Source organism: Bubalus kerabau, chromosome 22 (assembly GCF_029407905.1).
Source record: "Bubalus kerabau isolate K-KA32 ecotype Philippines breed swamp buffalo chromosome 22, PCC_UOA_SB_1v2, whole genome shotgun sequence".
Lineage (NCBI taxonomy): Eukaryota > Metazoa > Chordata > Mammalia > Artiodactyla > Bovidae > Bubalus > Bubalus kerabau.
The window spans coordinates 49,114,435-49,134,700 of NC_073645.1; the positions used below are offsets into that span (position 1 = coordinate 49,114,435).

At 44.5% G+C, this 20,266-nt stretch overlaps 1 protein-coding gene across 6 annotated transcripts in view; it reads left to right on the plus strand.

Annotated features, from left to right (window-relative positions):
* The window catches only part of DOCK1 (dedicator of cytokinesis 1), a 560,005-nt gene that overhangs the window by 477,990 nt on the left and 61,749 nt on the right, over nt 1–20,266 (plus strand). For all 6 annotated transcript variants that reach the window (XM_055560921.1, XM_055560923.1, XM_055560922.1 and 3 more), the window contains 5 exons: nt 3,097–3,182; nt 3,368–3,524; nt 11,074–11,114; nt 12,401–12,491; nt 16,755–16,874. In XM_055560921.1, the coding sequence (XP_055416896.1) occupies nt 3,097–3,182; nt 3,368–3,524; nt 11,074–11,114; nt 12,401–12,491; nt 16,755–16,874 (495 nt within the window). The remainder of the gene's footprint in view (nt 1–3,096; nt 3,183–3,367; nt 3,525–11,073; nt 11,115–12,400; nt 12,492–16,754; nt 16,875–20,266) is intronic.

Sequence of the window (20,266 nt, forward strand, 5' to 3'; positions counted from 1 at the left end):
CAGACAGCATGCCTTTACAAGTAAGATAATAAACATGATTTTTAGAAAACCAGCCCTGCTCTTTCAGCAAACGTACTTTCTCCAGTTTATTTGGACAGGATCATTTAATCCTGATGATGATAACAGTTCACAGCACAGGAGCGAATGGATGCTAGTACATTCGGTGAAAATTGATGAAGGCCCTGGAATTTGAGGCTAAGCTGCAGATCTGTGGAATTGAATCCTCGCTGATAAAAGGAACAGGGTCTCCAGTGTTTGTGCAAATTACAGAGTTTAGACTTGAGGTTAGTGAAATTAGAATCAGCTGTGTTCTTCTGATTTGCTTATCATTCATCCACTCTTTTTAGAAAACATTGAATTCATCAGTCAAAATTTGATAAGCAGCCTACTTAGGGAGATGGAGCTTCCTCTGTTGCCCTTGTTTTGTGGCAGCGAGGTTTGTGGAGAAGCAGAGAAAACATGCCATTTCCAGAAAGGAGACTCTAACTTCAAATACCTTCTGATTAACTAGTGATGAGCTATTTGAAATGCCGATATGTGTTTGCCTGTGTTAGGATAAGGTATGCTTTTCTTCACTCTCTAAGCCTTCTTTGTTGTATGCTCATTAAACATGTGTGGAATCAAATCATGGGTTTTAATTAAATTTAGACTTATTTTACCTCATGATGGCTTCTTCTGAAGAATTAGCACTCACCACTTAATCGTTGGCATCCCCATCATGGTGCCATCATGGAAGATGGGGCTGCCTTGAAATGCAAACTTTTGGTCCAGTAGCAAGCCATTTCTCTTGTGCTAGTCTCCAGAAAGAACCACCTTTTGCAGAGGTTTTTTTTTTTCCTGTAAAGAGAAGAGTAATAGTGGGTTAGTATCCAAGTTGTTATTATATAGTAAAAGTCATTCTCCTGAGACCTCAGGTGAACCAAAAAAATGCAACTCATTCTCTCTTCTTCAGTAGAAAGAACCATCTTTTTTTCTCTGTTCCTAAAATCTCTGAACTTCTTAAGCCCAACAGAATCAAAGAGGGTGTTTACTGGGGGGGAGGAGACAATGGAGCAGATCAAGAAGAGAATTGCAGGGATTTACTGAAGTCCCAGTTTTTGTGATGTTGCTAAGTCCTTGATGTCAAGCAAGAATCAATACTTCTCTCCAGTCCTGTTTTAAGCCTTTGTTTCATCCATAGCATGATAAAATTGTGACTTCAGGCAGCATGTCCCGATCAAGGTCGTGCTTTGAGGCTGCTCCTTGGGTCTCCCCAGCCCCCTTGCCTTCTGCTTCACAGGGGCATCACTGCAGGTATCACTGCAGCAGTGGGGCCCCAGGTCCGCAGCACAGTAGACAGTGTTGGACGCACCAGTTACAAGCAATGCAATGAGTGTGTTCACCACTTGGCTTGTGTGGCCAAGGTGGTATCTTAGCAACCTACTGGCCCGCTCCTTGGGGGCCCTATTAAGTCCTCCCCAGCTCCAATTTAACACCGACTCTATGCAATAATTTATATGTACACAGCATATTCATCCCATTAGAGCATCCATGCCAGGTGTTATCCTAGGGGTTGGGAATACAGCAGAGACCAATAGAGCAGAAAAGTCTTCTCATGCAGCTTAAATTCTTATGGAATCCCGATAACAGTGGGGGCTAGTTGCCTGGGGAAGCAATGTCTGAGTGTATATTTTAAGGGGATTCCACTAGAGGTGATCATACTAAGTGGAGTAAATCAGAAAGAGAGAGATAAATATCATATGACATCACTGATATGTGGAATCTAAAATATGACACGAATGAACTTACCTACAAAACATAAACAGATTCACAAACCAAGAGAACAGGCTTGTGGTTGCCAAGCGGGAGGGGAATGGGGAGAGATGGAGGGAGTCTGGGGTTAGCAGATGCAAACTGGTATATGTAGCATGGATACACAACAAGCACGGGGAACTGTGTTCAGTCTTCTATAATAAACCAGGAAAAGAAGGTGAAAAGGAATATATACTTGTATAACTGAGTCCCCTTGCTCAGCAGAAATTTGCACAGCATTGAAAATCAGCTCTACTTCAATACAATTGTTTAAAAGGAGGGTCTCAGAGACCCTCGCATACCTGCCAGGTCTGCTTGCTTTGTGAACCCTGAATTCAGCCCTTGTTTCCTTTGGGTGCAGCATGGGTGCCTCATCTCAGGAACCAAAGCTCTCACAGCCTCTCCTTCCTGCCTGTCCCACATCCATGAGTAACTGCAGGGACCCTCACCTGGCCGGAATCCCCATATTCAGGTGGCTCTGAATTGTGGCAGGGACGGGGACGGGGCCGCGAGGGTTGAGGAGGGTGGGCACATCCATCCTTATTACAGGAGTTGTTTCCAGCCTGATCAGCCACGGAGTCCATGAGTTCTGTGAAAGCATTTTGGAGATTCGCTCCTCCCCAGAATTTAGAGTTGTCCTGAAAGAAAGAGACAGACAGACCATCAATCCTGAGGGTCCTTTCCCACCATAATATGCTGGAAATCCAATCAGAAGCTTTGGGGGATTCAAAGAGAGGCCAAGGAGGGACCTTCTTAAGGTGTCTGCTGGTCTGACTTAAAGGCATTACCCCTCGTGTTTTTCACCCTGTTTGTCATCCAGGATGAGCTACATCACTGGGATCCGTTAAGGCATGGCAGGGAAGTGGCCCTTTGCCTGTTTTCAGATTGCAGAGAACTCTGCTGCCAAGTGACACAGCGTCTGTTCTTTTCCAGGAACCGAGGAGCTATTTCAGTTGTTACTTGTTCATAAAGATGAAGTTTGAGACTTTTTTCTATGTTGCTCCTTGATATCTTTTCCCCTTACGATTTCCTTTTCTTTCTCTCTCTGGTGCTACTCCTGGGATCAGAAGATGCATTGAGCCTTCATCAACCAGGGAGGGAAATGAAAGATTCCCCCTGTGACAGGGGCTCATCAGAAATCCCCAGGGGTTCAAGAAGGGCACCTCTTAAACAAAATCAAGCTTCAAAGGTGCAGGGCAACTCTCCAATGACGATCTGTTGGCGATTTATGTATTATTGACGCTCAAGTCATGAGATGAAGTAGCCACCATGCTGATTATTTACACTTCCTCTGTTTAATTACAGTTTGAAAATGAGATCATCACCAAGCTGGATCATGAAGTGGAAGGAGGCAGAGGCGATGAGCAGTACAAAGTGTTATTTGATAAAATGTAAGTGTTGATTAACAGTGGGATTTATGTCAGAATGGAGACAGAGAGACTGTAATTCGACGACAATGAACTTTGTAGCCCAGAAATAATTAAAAAGTGTTAATGATGGACATATTTTAAACTGTGCCTCAGTCCAGTTTCTTTTTCTGAGTGTGATTAACAAGGTATGTGTAATTATTTTTCAGCCTCCTGGAGCACTGCAGGAAACACAAATACCTCGCCAAAACGGGAGAGACTTTCGTAAAGCTTGTCGTGCGCCTGATGGAGAGACTTCTGGACTATAGAACCATCATGCACGATGAGAACAAAGAAAACCGCATGAGCTGCACGGTCAACGTGCTGGTGAGTGAGAGCTTAAATATCCCATCTGTCCAGGAAGCTGGGAGATGACCCAAGAATTTCAGAGCTTCGGGACAGCTGGCCATAGGGCTTTGCAGGGCAGTGTGTGGCTTCCTTCGCTTGTTTCCTCGTCTGTTGCAGGGAATGAAGAAGGGAGGACTGTTTGCAGATCTGCTTTTTAAGCATGTCTGCCCAATAAGCATGTCTGTGCTACCGTCTTTGCTCTGGATGTCTGCACAGTTGTTCTTCCCCTGGCTCAGAAGATAAGAAGATCTGTCTTGTCTTGTAACCAGGGAGTGCCCTCACTGATTACAGATCCTAAGTGGGGAGTTTGGGTGTGTTTTGTTTTGAATACTTATCGATGGCTCTGCTGGGTCTTTGCTGCCGTGCATGGGCTCTTCGTCGCTGGACGTGGGCTTGCTCTAGTTCCAGTGTGAGGGCCTCTATTGTTGCGGAGCACGGGCTCCAGGAAGGGAGGTCTTCAGTTGTTATGGCCCATGGGTTTAGTTGCCCCAGCCACATGTGGGATCTTAGTTCCCAGACAAGGCATCCAACCTGTGTCCCCTGCATTGCAAGGCAGATTCTGAACCCCTGGACCACCAGGGAAGTCCCTCTAAATGTGTTTGTTACTAGGATCCTTGTAAACTGTGGTGGGAGGAATGGTGGCCTCCAAAAGAGATGTCCACGTCCTGATTCTCAGAAATGTGAACGTGACCCTATTTGGAAAAAAGGCTCCTAGCGGTTGTGGCTCAAGATCTTGAGATGAGACCAACTGGGTTACCCAGGTGGGGGTGAGTCCAGTGACAGGTGTTCTTTAAGAGAGAGAAAAGGAGATGACAGAGACCCCAAGGGGAAGACCAGGTGAAGCAGGAGCAGAGATGCCAAGGATGCTGCCACAGCCAGGAGGTCCTGGAGCCACCACAGCTGAAAGGGGCAGGAAGGACGCTTCTCTTGGAGGCTACGTGGCCCTGCTGACACGTGGATTTCACACTTGAGCCTCCAAAATGATGAGAGGACGCAGAGCTATTGTGTCAAGCCCCCAAGATGGTGGCAATTTGTGGCATAGCCACAAGAAGCCCATGCGTAGCCACATGAAGGCTCAGGTGAACTCAACCACCCCCGTCCATCGGCCTCTGGCATAGCTGCAGTCACTGGACTTGGCCAGCTTCTGAGGACACCCCGTTCCTGACACAGTCGTGGTGCATCAGGCAAGGCTACAGGGCGAGGAGCTTTTAGGAAGCTTTACAACAAACTCAGCAGCTGGGAGTGGTTGGCAAACCTCATGGCCCTAAGGAGCCACGTGACCCCACGTCTGGCTCCAGAGTTCTCTGCCTCTCTCAGCATCTTCCTTCTCTGTTTCTCCCTTAAGGAGCCAGACAAACAGACTGCTGGCCCTGGAAGCCTTTTCATCAATTTCCCCTGCCTGTCCTGACGCAGGAAGGCCAGGAAACACTGCTCCTGGTTTCTTCTCTTTACTTCCCTGGATTGTCCTCATCACTGCCCGATCGTTGGACAGCAGGTGGAAGCCCTGCCCTGACTTTCCCCGTTTGTATGGACTTGTGGGCCCTTTGAGCTCATGGGAGTGGACTTTTGTGCCAAGAGGAGCAGGACACATCATTCATTCTTGAAAATCACCAGAGGGGTTTGGACTAAAAAGTTAAGCAAAAGGGAATACTTTTTTACCTTCCTTCTACTTGAGTATCAACATTGAATCTGAGGTTTGCCACCAAGAGCTGGCCGCTGAAAGCTTGTGCAGTCTCAGCCCTGCATTCTGGGGCAGGCCAATCTGTTTTGGCCAGTGATACACATTTTGAGAGCAAGTTTTCTTTTCCTTGAAAATCTAAACATGGGGGACTTAAGGTTTCTGGTCCAGTATGTAAGGCAGCTTGGAAGTGGTTACCCCCATCCTCACTACAAGAAGAAAAGCTGCCAGACTGAAAATCAACAACTCTTCTTAGAGTCATCATCTTAGATCCACTGGGAAAATGCCTGCTCCCAAACTGGAGAGACAGGAGGATACAGAGAATCGCAGTTCCCTGGAGCAGAAACTGCCGCTGGAGCCACTACCTGACTCCTTTTAACTAGCACTTTCAACAGAAAATTACAAGGTGTCTTAGAGGCAAAAGACACAGTTCGAAGTATCAAAACATCAGATCTGGACTTGGACTTAAGATTTTAGAATTATCAGACTGGGAATTAGTATGTCATGATTAACGTGTTAAGGGCACTAATAGAAAGAGTAGACTTTATGGGAGACCAGCGTGTCAGGATGGCCGAGTGGACAGAGGACCAGATGGTTGGATGGCATCACCAACTCAATGGACATGAGTTTGAGTAAACTGCAGGAGATGGTGAAGGACAGGGAAGTCTGGCGTGCTGCAGTCCATGGGGTCATCAAGAGTAGGACATGACTGAGCGACTGAACAACAGCAACAGGGGAAGAATAGAAAGATGGGAGTTCTCAGAAAGAATCAAAGAGAAAAATGCTAGAAATCCAGAACACTTGCAGCATGAAGAATGCCTTTGGTCTCATCAATAAACTGGACATGGTCGAGGAAAGATCAGTGAGCTTGAAACATCTAACTGCATTTGCATGTGCTTCGTAAGGGTCTTGGACCGCTGTCGGAAGTGGGCTTCCGTCCTTGAGATCTGGCCCACACTGGCTGTTTGCTCTCCACCCATCTGTAGCCTGACTGCGCTGGGGTGGCAGTGAGCTCTGCCCCAATTAAGGCCTCGATCATTTGCTGAGAAATGAGCCCAGCTCTTAGCTTCCTGCCTTCTTTCCTCTGTCCAAAAGAATTTACTTTGATGATGCCAATGTGGTTAACACAAAATAGAAATCAGCATTTTTCTGCACGAGAGAAACAGAAAACTTTTCAAAATCATTCCCTACCATGGACATCCTTTTCTAGTGCTTCCTCTGATCTTTAAGGGGATCCGAGAGGCCCTTTTGTGTCCTGAAGGAAGAATTATTATTATGTTGATGAGGTTTCCAGCTTTGATGATTGACTACTATTAATCTTTGTTTCAAGAACAGTTTTTTTGAGAGCACCAGGATGCAGAACCTAGCAGAGATACGGTGATGAGCTCGGGCCTTTTACCAGAATCAGAGTCAGGGTCAGAACAGTAAGCGTTTGTGAGGACACCTGAGCTCAGAGCTCCTGACATTGTAGCCTGCGTTCTTCTCTCGTCCTGAGACTGTCTGATATTGTTCACTTCCTTCCGCTTGAAACATCCTGAATCTTCCCATGAAGAGTCAAGTGTTCTGTTCTTAACCATTTCCTGGGGAGGATGACATGGATTCCAACCTATCACGATTCTTTCATTTAAAAAATATAATAGATCTCTGGATTTCAGAGAAACATAACTAGATTTTTACAGGTAGACGTTCTGTCTCATAATATTCACTGCTAAGATTACATTTAATCTTATAAATATATTTTTAACCTCCTGGTCCATTTTTACCTTTATCTTGGTACTTTTCTTATGAAACAAATAGAGTTTCATAGAAGCAAATATGTCTTTCTCAGCTCAGTTCAGTTCAGTCACTCAGGCATGTCTGATTCTTTGTGACCCCATGGACTGCAGCACACCAGGCTTCCCTGTCCATCACCAACTCCTGGAGCTTGCTCAAACTCATGTCCATTAAGTCAGGAATGCCATCCAGCCATCTCATCCTCTGTCGTCTCCTTCTCCTCCCGCCTTCAATCTTACCCAGCATCAGGGGCTTTTCCAATGAGTCAGTTCTTCACATCAGGTGGCCAGAGTATTAGAGATTCAACATCAGCATCAGTCCTTGCAATGACTATTCAGGACTGATTTCCTTTAGAATTGAATGGTTTGATCTCCTTGCAGTCCAAGGGACTCTCAAGAGTCTTTCTATCTTTAGATGAATATGGAGGTATAAACATATGTTTAGAAAAATATAAAATGTACCCAACTGATTACTAAGCAGAAATTCCCTTGAAATCCTAAGGTTAAAAACCAAAGAACATAAAATATATTCATCAATAGAGAAATGTAAGCCCATTGCCAAATTTCCATTAGAACCAGTGGTATTATCCTTTTTTTATGGAGTTGGTGGGGCATTCTAAGTTGTGTGGGCTTATTAACATCCTATTCTTTCTATCACTTAAAAAGATAAAATAAAAATAAGAGACAGAGGCTGTTATTCTGGCCAGTAGCCTAAGTCCTTTATTTTTTTAATTAAGCTTTTTATTTTGCGTTGGAGCATAACTGATTAACAACATCGTGATAGTTTCAGGTGGACACCAAAGGGACTCAGCCGTACACATACATGTATCCATTCTCCCCAGACTCCGCTCCCATCCAGGCCCCCACATGACATTGGGCAGAGTCCCCGTGCCATGCAGTAGGTCCTTGTTGGTTATCTCTTTTAAATATAGCAGTGGGTACCTATTTATCCCAAACTCCCTACTGTCCATTCCCCTCCCCCTCCCCACTGGCACCCGCAGGTTCATTCTCTAAGTCTGAGTCTGTTTCTTGGGGCTTCCCAGGTGGTACTAGTGGTAAAGAATCCACCTGTCAATGCAGGAGATGCAAGAAATATAGGTTCGATCTCTGGGTTGGGAAGATTCCCTGGAGAAGGAAGTGGCAACTCACTCCAGTGTTCTTGCCTGGAAAAATCCCATGGACAGAAGAACCTGGTGGGCTACAGTCCATGAGGTTGAGAAGAGTTGGACACGACTAAGTGACTGAGCTCAATATAAATAGACAAATTTCTACAAGCAAGTCTATATACATAGTGGATCACAGTTCCCACTGGACAAAATGCATATTTGTAATGAAGTAGAATTTCATCGTCACCTTATAATCACGCAATTTTCAGTTACTGGTAGATGATTTTGTTGTATGTCCCCTGGCTCGTCTACGCAATTATCATAACCGCACCAGAGAGTAGTAAAATCATTCTTAATTTACAAACATAAGTCAGGTACTTTGTGGCCCCTTTATAAGGTTAATTAAGGTGTTTCCAACTAGAAATCTGAAAATCTTATCATAGGATGTGTCTCAGTTATGACGGAGTACAAAACTGAAATGCAGTGAAATGCATGTGCTTTGAAAGATTAATGCATAGCGCTGGATTGGAGTTGGGGGCCTTGTCCCAATGGGGTTGCTTGGAGAAACACAGCCGGCAGCGCTGGGGTAGAGAGAGGACCACGGGGCTGGGGGGCCCAAAAGTGGGGCCCCCGCTGAGCAGTGTGAATTTTTATACAAGGAACTCGAAAGTTTTATATAGAAATTGGAATTTGAGATGAATATCCTTCGGGTCTAGGGAGGTTTTGAAGTCCTAGGCAGGGAACGGAACTCAGCGCAGGCAGGAAATAAAGACATTTCCATATCTCGGGGAGGAGTGAAAGTCGCATGATATCCCTGTTGTGAAATTGTAGAGGAGAATGATCAAAAGCTTCGGAAAGGATTAAAAATAGGAGTGCAAAAGAGAGCGGTGTGAAATCGTAGCTTGTAAACACTGGCGAGTCAGAGCTGGAAGTGAACAGCTCATCCTTCTCCTTTGATGTAGCTTGCCTTTGTTACGTGGCTCCCAGTTGTCAGCCAAAAATATGCTCATTACCCGAAACCAGGGGACACTCACAGCTGAGAGGCTGCAACACGTGGAAATCTTGGTGCGTCTCTCTAAATGCGCCCCCTCTTACTCTCTGCATGTATTTAGCATTTCTTTTCAGACAGATCGATCGTGGAAGCAATGTCTTTTTTTTGACTAATGAAATAAAAGAGGCTATTTCATCTTCCTGGATAATTGCACGCGTTTATGATAGTGATATTCACTAGTTATCTCAGGCCCCCTTCTAGAGGGCTCACTTCGTGTGCAGGTGCTGAATTTCACGCTGAAAGTGGCAGTGGCGTTTCCACGCCTTAGACCTTGTTAGGTGACTGTTCCGTACCTTTCTGGTGGCCTCATGTACAATAAAGATTTTAAAGTGTAGAGATTTCTCATAAAGAAATGTAACTGTTTATGAGCAATGTTTATGCTCATCTGAAAATAGCCTGCAATATGTAGAATTAGGGCTTTCCTGGTGGTGAAATGGGTAAAGAATCCGTCTCCAATGCAGGAATCTCAGAAGATGCAGGTTCAATCCCTGGATGGGGAATGATCCCCTGGAGAAGCGCATGGTGACCCACTCCAGTATTCTTGCCTGGAAAATACCCTGGACAGAGGAGCCTGCCGGGCTACCGTCCATACGGTGGCAAAGAATTGGACGTGACCGAGCACACATGTAGAATTCGCCCATTGTCGCTAGTCGGCTAACTAGCCTTCCTGTCTGACAGTGCTGTACACAGGGTGTTTTATTAAGCAGTAACCGGTTTTATTACTGTGTTTTGGAAGGCCTGTGTAGAACAGCACTTTCCAGTAGAAATTTCCTGGTGATGGAGACCCTCTTATGTGCACTCACGACACTACGCAGGGGCCCTGGCTCCATGTGGCTCCTGAGCCCTCAGAGTGCGTGGCAAGTGCCATTGCGGAAGTGAATTTTTAACTCCATTCAACTTTAATTAAGCTGACTTTCTCTTTGAGTACATATGATCTGTGGCTATTGTGTCCAATCAAGTTACGACACTGTGTTGCCTTCTTATGGCTCTTGGTGAGTGAGGCCAGACCCAGTGTGATCTAAATCACATTGATGATGCTTATTCCCAAACGAATTATCTCCCACTTCTAATGAAATGATAGTGGTTAAGAATGGTTAAGATATCGCGTCTTTGGGTAATGCTTTGTTGTAACTGAAAACAGGTGACGTTCAAATGACAGAAGTAGATTTAAGCCATCATGGCTTTTTTATCTTTTAATTTTTAAAAATGTTTTGCCAGGCATTTTTTTCTTTTTATTTTATTTAAATATAGTTGATGTACAATGTTGTGTTAGCTTCAGGTGTACAGCATAGATTCTTTTCCATTGTAAGTTATTACAAGATGTTGAGTATAGTTCCCTATGCTATACGGTAGGTCCTCATTGGTTATCTATTTAGATGTGGTGTAGATACACAATGGACTATTACTCAGCCATAAAAAATGAAAATTTGCAATAACATGGATGGACCTAGAGATTATACTAAATGAAATAAATCAGATTGAGAAAGATAAATATCATATGATACCATTTATATGTGGAATCAGGGAAAAAATGATAGAAATGAACTTATTTCCAAAACAGAAATAGATTCACAGACATAGAAAACAAACTTAAGGTTACCAAAGGGGAAATGTAGTGGGATAAATGGGAATAGAAGGATAGAAGGATAAATGGGATAAATGGGAATTTGAAATTAGCATATACATCCTACAGTTTTTAAAGTGCAGAAAACTTATTCATTAGAATTTTTACCCCCACCCAAAAAAAATGAAGAGCAATGTAAGTGATTTCTGCATTTTATATGGATTTTTGGTTCAGATCCAAAGAGTTGCTTCTGTTTGTCTTTAACACGAGTTGAAGAATTGTGAATTTTTAATGTGCATGTGATACCTTTTATAGAACTGGTTTCTTAATATAGTATTGTGGTTTGATTTCTTTCAGAATTTCTACAAAGAGATTGAAAGGGAAGAAATGTATATACGGTACGTGAGCGTCAGGCTTCTCTACACCCTTGACCTGTTGATGATAATTGCTGTCTGTCAAATCCATGCTAAAAAGTATTTTATAATCATAGGGGTTTATCTTGTAGAAAATCATGAAGGCTGGAGTTTGAATTTGGTGGAGATCCTGGAAGTATTGTCAAGCCTAGGGCAGTGTGTCCAAGCTGATGTGGAGATTTGGGGGTGGAGGGAGTCATACATAGTCAGCTCAGAAGCAAATTATTGCAAAGGGTTTTTGTTCCTCTTGACTGACCCTTATAGCAAAAGGCACCACTACAGATTTTAGCGTTTCACAGAAAGCCATATGATCAAATGAGAAGTCTAGTTTTAACTTCATCAGAAATAGGACAATATTATACATTTTCAGTCTATTCTTACCTGGATACCAAATTCTCAAGTTTTGTATTTTCTGCTGGAATTTTCTGCTTCGCTTGCCTTTTTCTCTAGGATGTTGGACTATGATTGGACCCTCTCCATATTGGTCTCTTTTAGTAGCCGTGTCAAATTTTAGCAAGATTACCCCTTAGAAGACCAGAGTAATTACATGATCCACATGGCATTAGTGTTTAATGATGGGTTAGTTACATTCAGCATGGTTTTCTTTCTCTCTCTCTTTTTTTTTTTTAAGTCTCTATTTGTATAAAGATTAAACAAAGTCATGATTTTCTAACTTTTGGTTTCTAAGACTTTTTAACTTTCTCCTTTAAAAGCAATACATGTGAATATAATAAACTTTGGGGAAAACAATCAGTTTCTTTTATCCAAATGTAGGTTACTTTGTATTAAAAAGCCTCCTTTTCTTTATGGCAGAAGAATTCTTTTGATCACATTCACTGTGATCACTGGAGCTCTTTATTCTTATGGATTTGTATTTTTATGGATTTTGTGTGTGTGTATTCAGACTCAATAGACATGTGAGAAATCGCAATGAAACATTGTGTCAGCTCATTTCAAATGTATGGAGAAAAGTCTAGAAAAGATGAGCAAGAATGAGAAAGCTTGAAGCACAATTGTGCCTTCTTGGGCCATCTTCAGCTTTGTCCTGAAAAGAGAATACTTAAATTTTTAAAAATATATCTATTGTTTATTACTCTGGTTGATTTTTAATGCTTTGTGTACCAGAAGCGTCCAAGGCATTATGTATTGTGAAGTTTGTAAAAAGAAAGCATAGAGATGGTTTACTGTTGAAGTAGAATTTTGCTGTTGCGGTTCTCAACACAAATTATTTTGTGACGCTTTCCGAATATACCTGTGTTTTATCATCTCAGGTATTTGTACAAGCTCTGTGACCTGCACAAGGAGTGTGATAACTACACTGAAGCCGCCTATACCTTGCTCCTCCATGCAAAGCTTCTGAAGGTAGTAAAGTTCACCATATACTTGTATGATTCTGTTGTTATAAATTATAAGATCATTTAATATTTGATTTTCCCATGACAGATTTTTAGTAAACCTGTAACTTAAGATTTTATGGATATTAATGTAGTGACATTAACAAAGAGTTAGGAAGAACTTTGATTATAGATTTGACTCCATTGAATGCAAATTTGACAAGATGTCGGAACAAGTTATCACCGAGCATCTTAAATACCCATCATTAGTCTGTCAGCTTGCAATGAGTTAGGGGCTCTCTGTTTCTTTATTCCTATCAACAGGACCCAGTAATGCTGGAGAGTGACATCAGTAAGAAGGAATTTCTGTGTTAGAACAGTTAAGAGAATGAGCCTACTGCTTGTAATCTTAGAAAACAGTGTAGGGACCAGATCTTGACTTCTCTCTCCCTGTGCTCCAAGGGCATCCATGGAGACCTCCTGTTGGTCTATCAGTGCTTGTTAGACCTCCTGCCTGACTCTCCTGGGTGTGTTGCTCCTGAGCATGAGTCTGTCTTGACAGCTTTCCATTCTCAGTGATCATTTTGTTATGTAGATAGCTGTGGACATTGGTGTGTGTATGTGTGTGTGTGTGTGTGTGTGTGTGTGTGCTTTGCCATAATATATTCATGTTCTTCCCCATGTCCAGTTTCAGCCCAGTTAGTCTTACAGAGTGAACTCACAGTAAATAGCTGGGTGGATGTTTGTATTGATGGATGGAAAGATGGAAGTATCGGTGGATGGAGGGATGTGTGGGTAGACGGATGGATGGCTGTGTGGATGGGTGGATATGTGGATGAATGGTGGGACGAGTGGGTGGATGAATGGGTGTGTGGGTGGATGGCTCTCTGGGTGAGTAGTTGGATAAATGAGGAAATTTCTTTACAACTTCTAGTTTTATATTTTAAAACTTTAGTAAGTCACTAGATCATCTTTCCCATTATATCCTCATAAAAATTGAAAAATTATAAACTAGATAAAGAGGAAGAGGTATGAGAATTATAATTAAGTTGTGTCTTCATGTAAAGACTACTCATTCAAGAAATCCTGTGTCTAAACTCAAGCCAGTTCCCCCTCTTATCGTCTGAGCCACCAGACAAGCCTGAATGGAAGGAAACCAGCTGAGATTGTGCTAAAGATGCTCAGTGTCTGTTGGATAATGAGAGGAGCAAGGCAGAGGCCATGTCAGGCAGCGAACCTCCAGCAAGAATCTCCCAGCCCCTGGTCCAGTCCTGAGCTCTCCAGTCGCTTGCACGATGCGTATAAAAAGAAGCTGGAGTGTGGAGATTTACTTCCGCCTGAAAATGAAGAGTCCATTCCAAACCAAGCGCAGTAAGACTCGGTTCAGTCTGAACCTCATCTCTAGTCATCCGTGGTAGCCCTTTGGTTTTGCACCACATAAAACTCTGCCAAGGAACGTCATTTCTGAAGCTAGGAATTCCAGCTGGGTCACTGCACACCAGCTGTCCCACTTTGAATTCGAACGGCTTTCATTTGTTAGAAACCCAAATTTTAGTAACAAGGCCATTTTGAAACTACAGAAATATTTCTTTTACACCAGGGAAATTAAAAAGGGTTGACAAGCTGCTTGGGCACCCTTGCTCTCTCTCATCGTACATAAACTTTTCTGTGGTGTGTGAATGTACATGTGTGTGCAAAGTATCATTTATTTAATAATTACATTTATTGAGCACAGTTGGGTTTTTCACAAACGGTACAAGGATGTTTCACAAACCAAATCAGTTGGCCCATTTCCATTATCTTTTTCACTGGGGTTTTGAATTTTCCAGTTAAATACACATAATTGCTCTCCATATCTTTTACATCATTACATTTTGCAATTTTTCCTAAATATGTTTTGATATTGCAGTAAATGTGAATTCATGCTGGTTAATCAGCACACTAAAGAACGTTACTTGTATCTTTATGAAAATTATTCACCATGATTGATATAGTCTTGTTCATGAAGTAAAAATCCTCAAATAGGATCTTCTATTTTGGTTAAGGCTATTTAAAAAAAAAGGCAATAAAAACATCAGCCTTTAGCCTTTAGCAATGAAGTTATTTCATCTTAATGTTTAAGGGGGAGGTATAAAGCATAACTCCTTTTGGTGTTTAAATTTTTTTAGGTGATTTTAAACTCCAAGTAAGTTATATGGCCTCTGAACTTTCTTAGTTATCTTATTGTAGTTAACAATTCAGAATCATGTGCAATTCTTCCACCCCTCAGAAAAGTCGAAATTGGGCCACGTGGTGAAAATGCCACACTCAGCGGAGTTTGTAACTCTAGGCTGTGGTTGGGCTATACATGTCTCATTTGAAGACGGAAAACACTGCAGTAGCCTAAAGGCTTCTCATTCTTACTTGACACCCCGGGACCTGGGGAGCCCTTCTGGCCCCGTGCTCTGCACCCTATCCCTTGGAGCCCTGGGGTCCAGCCTGGGGCACTCCTGGGGTGCTCTGGAGCCCCTCTGGCTCCCAGAAGGTGGGGGCAGTATGTGCTGTGAGAGCCAGCCTCTTCGGGAGCCCAGCGTGCTCCCCAGGCCTCTCCTCCCACCTTTGCAGGCCTGTCCCTCGGGCCTCCCCCTTCCCCCCTGCCCCCATGGCTCCTGTCCATTTGTCATGCCCCCTAAAGTGTGGCCCCATGGCTCATCCCATTGCTGCATATGTGGCCTTAGCAGCCCTGAATCCAGTGCCCCCCAACCAGTGGGGTACTCTATCCCAAATGTGGTCCAGGCAGCCTGCAAGCTGCTGCTTTCTTGGCAGAATCCCCCGTCTTCTCATAAGACCAGGTCAGACGTCACCTCCTGAGTCTAACCAATGAGCAAGCCCATCCTGATTCCTTACTCCAGGGAGCCTCCCCAGACCTCTTGTCCTGCCTCCTGCCCTTAGAAAGTGAAAGTGAAAGTCACTCAGTTGTGTCCGACTCTTTGTGACCCCATGGACTATACAGTCCATGGAATTCTCTAGGCCTGAATACTGGAGTGGGTAGTCCTTCCCTTCTCCATGGCATCTTCCCAACCCAGGGATCAAACTGGAGTCTCCTGCATTGCAGGCGGATTCTTTACCAACTAGGCTATCAGGGAAGCCCATAATGACCATGACTTGTTTCCTGCAGACTTACTCCTGGTGGTTCAGATAGTAAAGAATCTGCCCGCAACGCAGGAGATGCAGGAGACACAGGTACAATCCCTGGGTTGGGAATATCTCCTGGAGAAGGGAAAGGCAACCCGCTCCAGCATTCTTGCCTGGAGAATCCCATGGACAGAGGAGCCTGGCGGGCTACAGTCCGTGGGGTCGCACAGAGTTGGACACGACTGAGCGACTAACACTTTCTTTTGCACTTTCATTGTGTACCACACCACTGTCGTCTGTAATGGCACTCACCCTTGACCTGGTGCCTTGCACATTGCTGTTCTTTAGTCTCTCAGTTGTGTCTGACTCTTCGCCACCCTATGGACTATAGCTTGCCAGGCTCCTCTGTCCATGGTGGGATTCTTCAGGCAAGAATACTGCAGTGGGTTGCCATTTCCTCCTCCAGGGGATCTTTCCAACCCAGGGATCAAACTTGTGTCCCCTGCATTGGCAGGAGGATTTTTTACTGCTGAGCCACTTGGGAAGCCCATGCCTTGCGCATAGTAGGTCCCCACCAAATGGTGAAGTTTACTGAACTTTACATTCAGCGCCATGGGTTTGTTGAGCATAAGTTCAGGAGTTTAGGTGTTAAATGACCTTGCCTTCACCTCCGCTTCTTGCTGAGACCTCTGTGCGTCCTTCCTTGGTACCCTAAGTCCTCTGTCACATCTGCAAACACCAGCTGAGCCTTGACTCGTTGGGATCCACGTGCCTTCTACTGTTGATTAAAAAACTTAGCAGCACAGGAGCCGGGCCAGCACCCGGGGAAGCCCCACTTGAGGCAGCCACAAATCACCCAGGGCCTCATTCATCTGGAAGGTTCCCAGGTTTCATCGGCAAGCTGACAGTTTCAGAACCTGCTGGGCTTCTCTTCTGTGTGGATCTCGACCAGCTTTGCCTTCCTCGTGTGTTTTCTCATCTTGAGGCCTCTGCATAGAGGTTCTGTCCTCAATTCCAGGCCTGAAAGTCTGATGAGAGCCGCTCCAGCGGTCCCCGGAATCATGGCTGGAACACTGCCCTGAATTCAGGGCTTCCTGTGCAATCTGAGTCCAGGGAAGGGAAAGGTCACAGGGGCCGGGCCTCCCCAAACACCACTCACGCTTTGCTTTTGCCTCAGTGGTCGGAGGACGTGTGTGCGGCCCACCTCACCCAGCGGGACGGGTACCAGGCGACAACCCAGGGGCAGCTGAAGGAGCGGCTCTACCAGGAGATCATCCACTACTTCGACAAAGGCAAGGTAAAAAAAAAAAAAAATGCAGCTTTTCTGTTGTTTTCTTTTTTCTGTGCACCTTCCTGCCATGTTGTAAACACATTTTTTTTTAACACATGGTGTTTGTGGAACCAGAAATTTGTTGCAGATTGTGTATCTGAAGGCTTTGTGCATGGCCCTCCAGCCGGTGCTTCTAAGTAGAAATCCTACCAAAAAAAAAAAATCAATCACCCTTTTATAGATGCTCTGCTGAAAGTCACGACTGAGAACAAGGATTTTTATAGTCCTTGCAGAGGATGCTGATGTGGGGGAATTTGGCCTTCCCAGGGGGCACTACTGGGTAAAGAACCCAGGGCAAGTGGCAACTCACTTCTGTATTCTTGCCTGGAGAATCCCATGCACAGAGGAGCCTGGCGGGCTAATGATTCACAGGGTCACAAAGAGTCGGACGCGACTGAGCACACGCGCACTGGCTGTATTACAGCTAATGCATTCCTTTGACAGTTTGAGTTTTTCTGTTGTCACTGAAACATTAATCCCGTGGCAAGACCAATGCTGCTCTTGTTGATGGCCTCTCTGTTAATTGGCTCAAACAAAATTATTTAACCGTTGACCTCTACCAAAAGGAAACCTGCCATCATTTTAATCAGATAGCAATAGATCTCATCATTGTAGTTCATGTGATTCAGATCACTAGTAGCTATTTTTAAAAAGGTGGGCGGCTCCTTGGGTCTTCCTGGCACTTTCAATGCAGGGAGTGCAGGTTCAAGCCCTGGTTGGGAAACTAAGATCCCTTGTGCTGCAGCCAAGAAATTAAGTAATTAATTAGCAGACACTTTAAGGGGGAAAAAAAGGCTGGGGGTGGTGGGTGCCTTCAGTTCAGAAGTTTGGGTTGTTTTTTTTTTTTTTTATTGAAGGATAATTGCTTTACAGAATTTTATTGTTTTCTGTCAAACCTCAACATGAATCAGCCATAGGTATACATATATCCCTTCCCTTTTGAAGCTCCCTCCCATCTCCCACCCCATCCCACCCCTCTTTATTGATACAGAGCCCCTCTTTGAGTTTCCTGAGCCATACAGCAAATTCCTGTTGGCTATCTATTTTACACATGGTAATGTAAGTTTCCTTGTTACTCTCTCCATACAGCTCACCCTCTCTTCCCGTCTTCCCATGTTCATAAGTCTATTCTGTATGTCTGTTTCTCCACTGCTGCCCTGTAAATAAATTCTTCAGTACCATTTTTCTAGATTCCATATATATGTGTTAGAATATGATATTTATCTTTCTCTTTCTGACTCACTTCACTCTGTATAATAGATTCTAGGTTCATCCACCTCATCAGAACTGACTCAAATGCATTCCTTTTTATGGCAGAGTAATATTCCATCGTGTATATGTACCACAGCTTCTTTATCCATTCATCTGTCGATGGACATCTAGGTTGCATCCATGTTCTAGCTATTGTAAATAGTGCTGCAAGGAACAATGGGATGCTGCTGCTGCTGCTGCTAAGTCGCTTCAGTCGTGTCCGACTCTGTGCAACCCCAGAGACGGCAGCCCACCAGGCTCTCCCGTCCCTGGGATTCTCCAAGCAAGAACACTGGAGTGGGTTGCCATTTCCTTCTCCAATGCATGAAAGTGAAAAGTGAAAGTGAAGTCGCTCAGTCATGTCCGACTCTTCGAGACCCCATGGACTGCAGCCTACCAGGCTCCTCCGTCCATGGGGTTTTCCAGGCAACAGTACTGGAGCAGGGTGCCATCGCCTTCTCCGGAACAATGGGATACACGTGTCTTTTTTCAATTTTGGTTTCCTCAGGGTATAAAATCTTCACCAAAGCAACTTCTAAGTTGATTCTGTGCCATCAGGACTCATAACTCATCTTAGTGGCTGAGTCTTGTCCGATTCTTTGCGACCCCGTGGACTGTATCCCGCCATGCTCCTCCCATCCATGGGATGTCTTAGGCAAGAATACTGGATAGATTGCCATTTCCTTTTCCAGGGGATCTTCCCAACCCAGGGATTGAACCCAGGTCTCCTGCATTGCAGGCAGATTCTTTACCGTCTGAGCCACCAGAGAAACCCCTTTAACTCATCTTAGATAACTGCTGTATTTTTTTTTTTTAACATTTTGAGACAAGTGAACAGGGAATTCCATGAAAGTGCTTATATTCATTTCTTAGGACTACGGTAACATAGTCCTGCCCTCTGGGCACCTTTAAACCTCAGGACTCTATGCTTTTGCTGTTCTGGAAGCTACAGAGCTGCAGCTGGGTGTTGGCAGGGCCGTGCTCTCTGAGAGAAGACAGTGCAAGGGGTGAATCTGCTCCCTGCCTCCCTCTTGGCTTCTGGCGATGCCGGCAGTCCTTGGCTCGTAGACATATCACTCAATTGCTGGCTCCTTATTCAAAGGGAGTTTTCCCTCTATGTGTCTCCGTATGTTCTTCTAAGAACATCGGTTTGGATTTAAGGCCCCTGTGATCCAGTATGACTGCATCTTAATTTGATTACATCCACAGACTCTTTTTCCATGTAAGGTCAGGTTCAAAGATCCCAGGGGTTGAGACTCAGCATGTCCTTTGAAGGGACACAGTTCTAACCCCCAGCAGCACCTGTATCAGAAAAGGATGACACTGCTCTGTCTGTGGCTGTCAACATAAACCACACCCTTTTAAAACGATCACGTGTGTTTTACTTGTTCCCCTCTGTCCTTGATACAGGATGGAAGTCAAAATATTCAGAATAGCATGGGGATTGACCAGAGGCCACTTGGAAATGGTCGGTGAATTATACTTGGTCCTGTAGAGGAGCAGAATATATTTCTTTGTAGGAATGAAATGCTTTCACAGTCAAAGCCAATTATTAAAATTGTATTAGCTTAGCCAGAGAAATTCAGTTTTTCAACAAACTGCTAAAAAATGTGGATCTGTTCATTTCCCCAGTGGCTTTCTGGCTTACAGTGGCCTAGAGATTGAGGGTGGTCAGGTGCTATGGAGCGGGCAGAACAGGAGGCGGGACCCTGCAAAGGCCCAGGAAGCCTGAGGGCCAGAGGCCACTGGGGCTAAAGGAAGGTGTGTCTCTGCTGATGGCCCCTCGGGGCTCTCACGTTCTCTGCCAGCACTGACGTCTCCAATCGCATCTCAGCTCTCCTCCTCCCCTCACTGTGCATCTTCTGGCCGCACCCCGGCTTCTGGGGCCTCAGCTGTCGTAGCCTTTCCTGCCTCTGCCCAGCAGGCCTCTGCTGCCCCTGCCTTTGGTCATTTCATCCCATCTCCGCTTAATGTCACCTCTGCTCCAACGCCCATCATGCCCCCTTCTGTTCCTGTACAGCACTCACCACGATTTGCAATGATAGATGGGATACCAGCCAGTCCTAAGGGAAATCAACCCTGAATGTTCATTAGAAGGACTGTGGCTG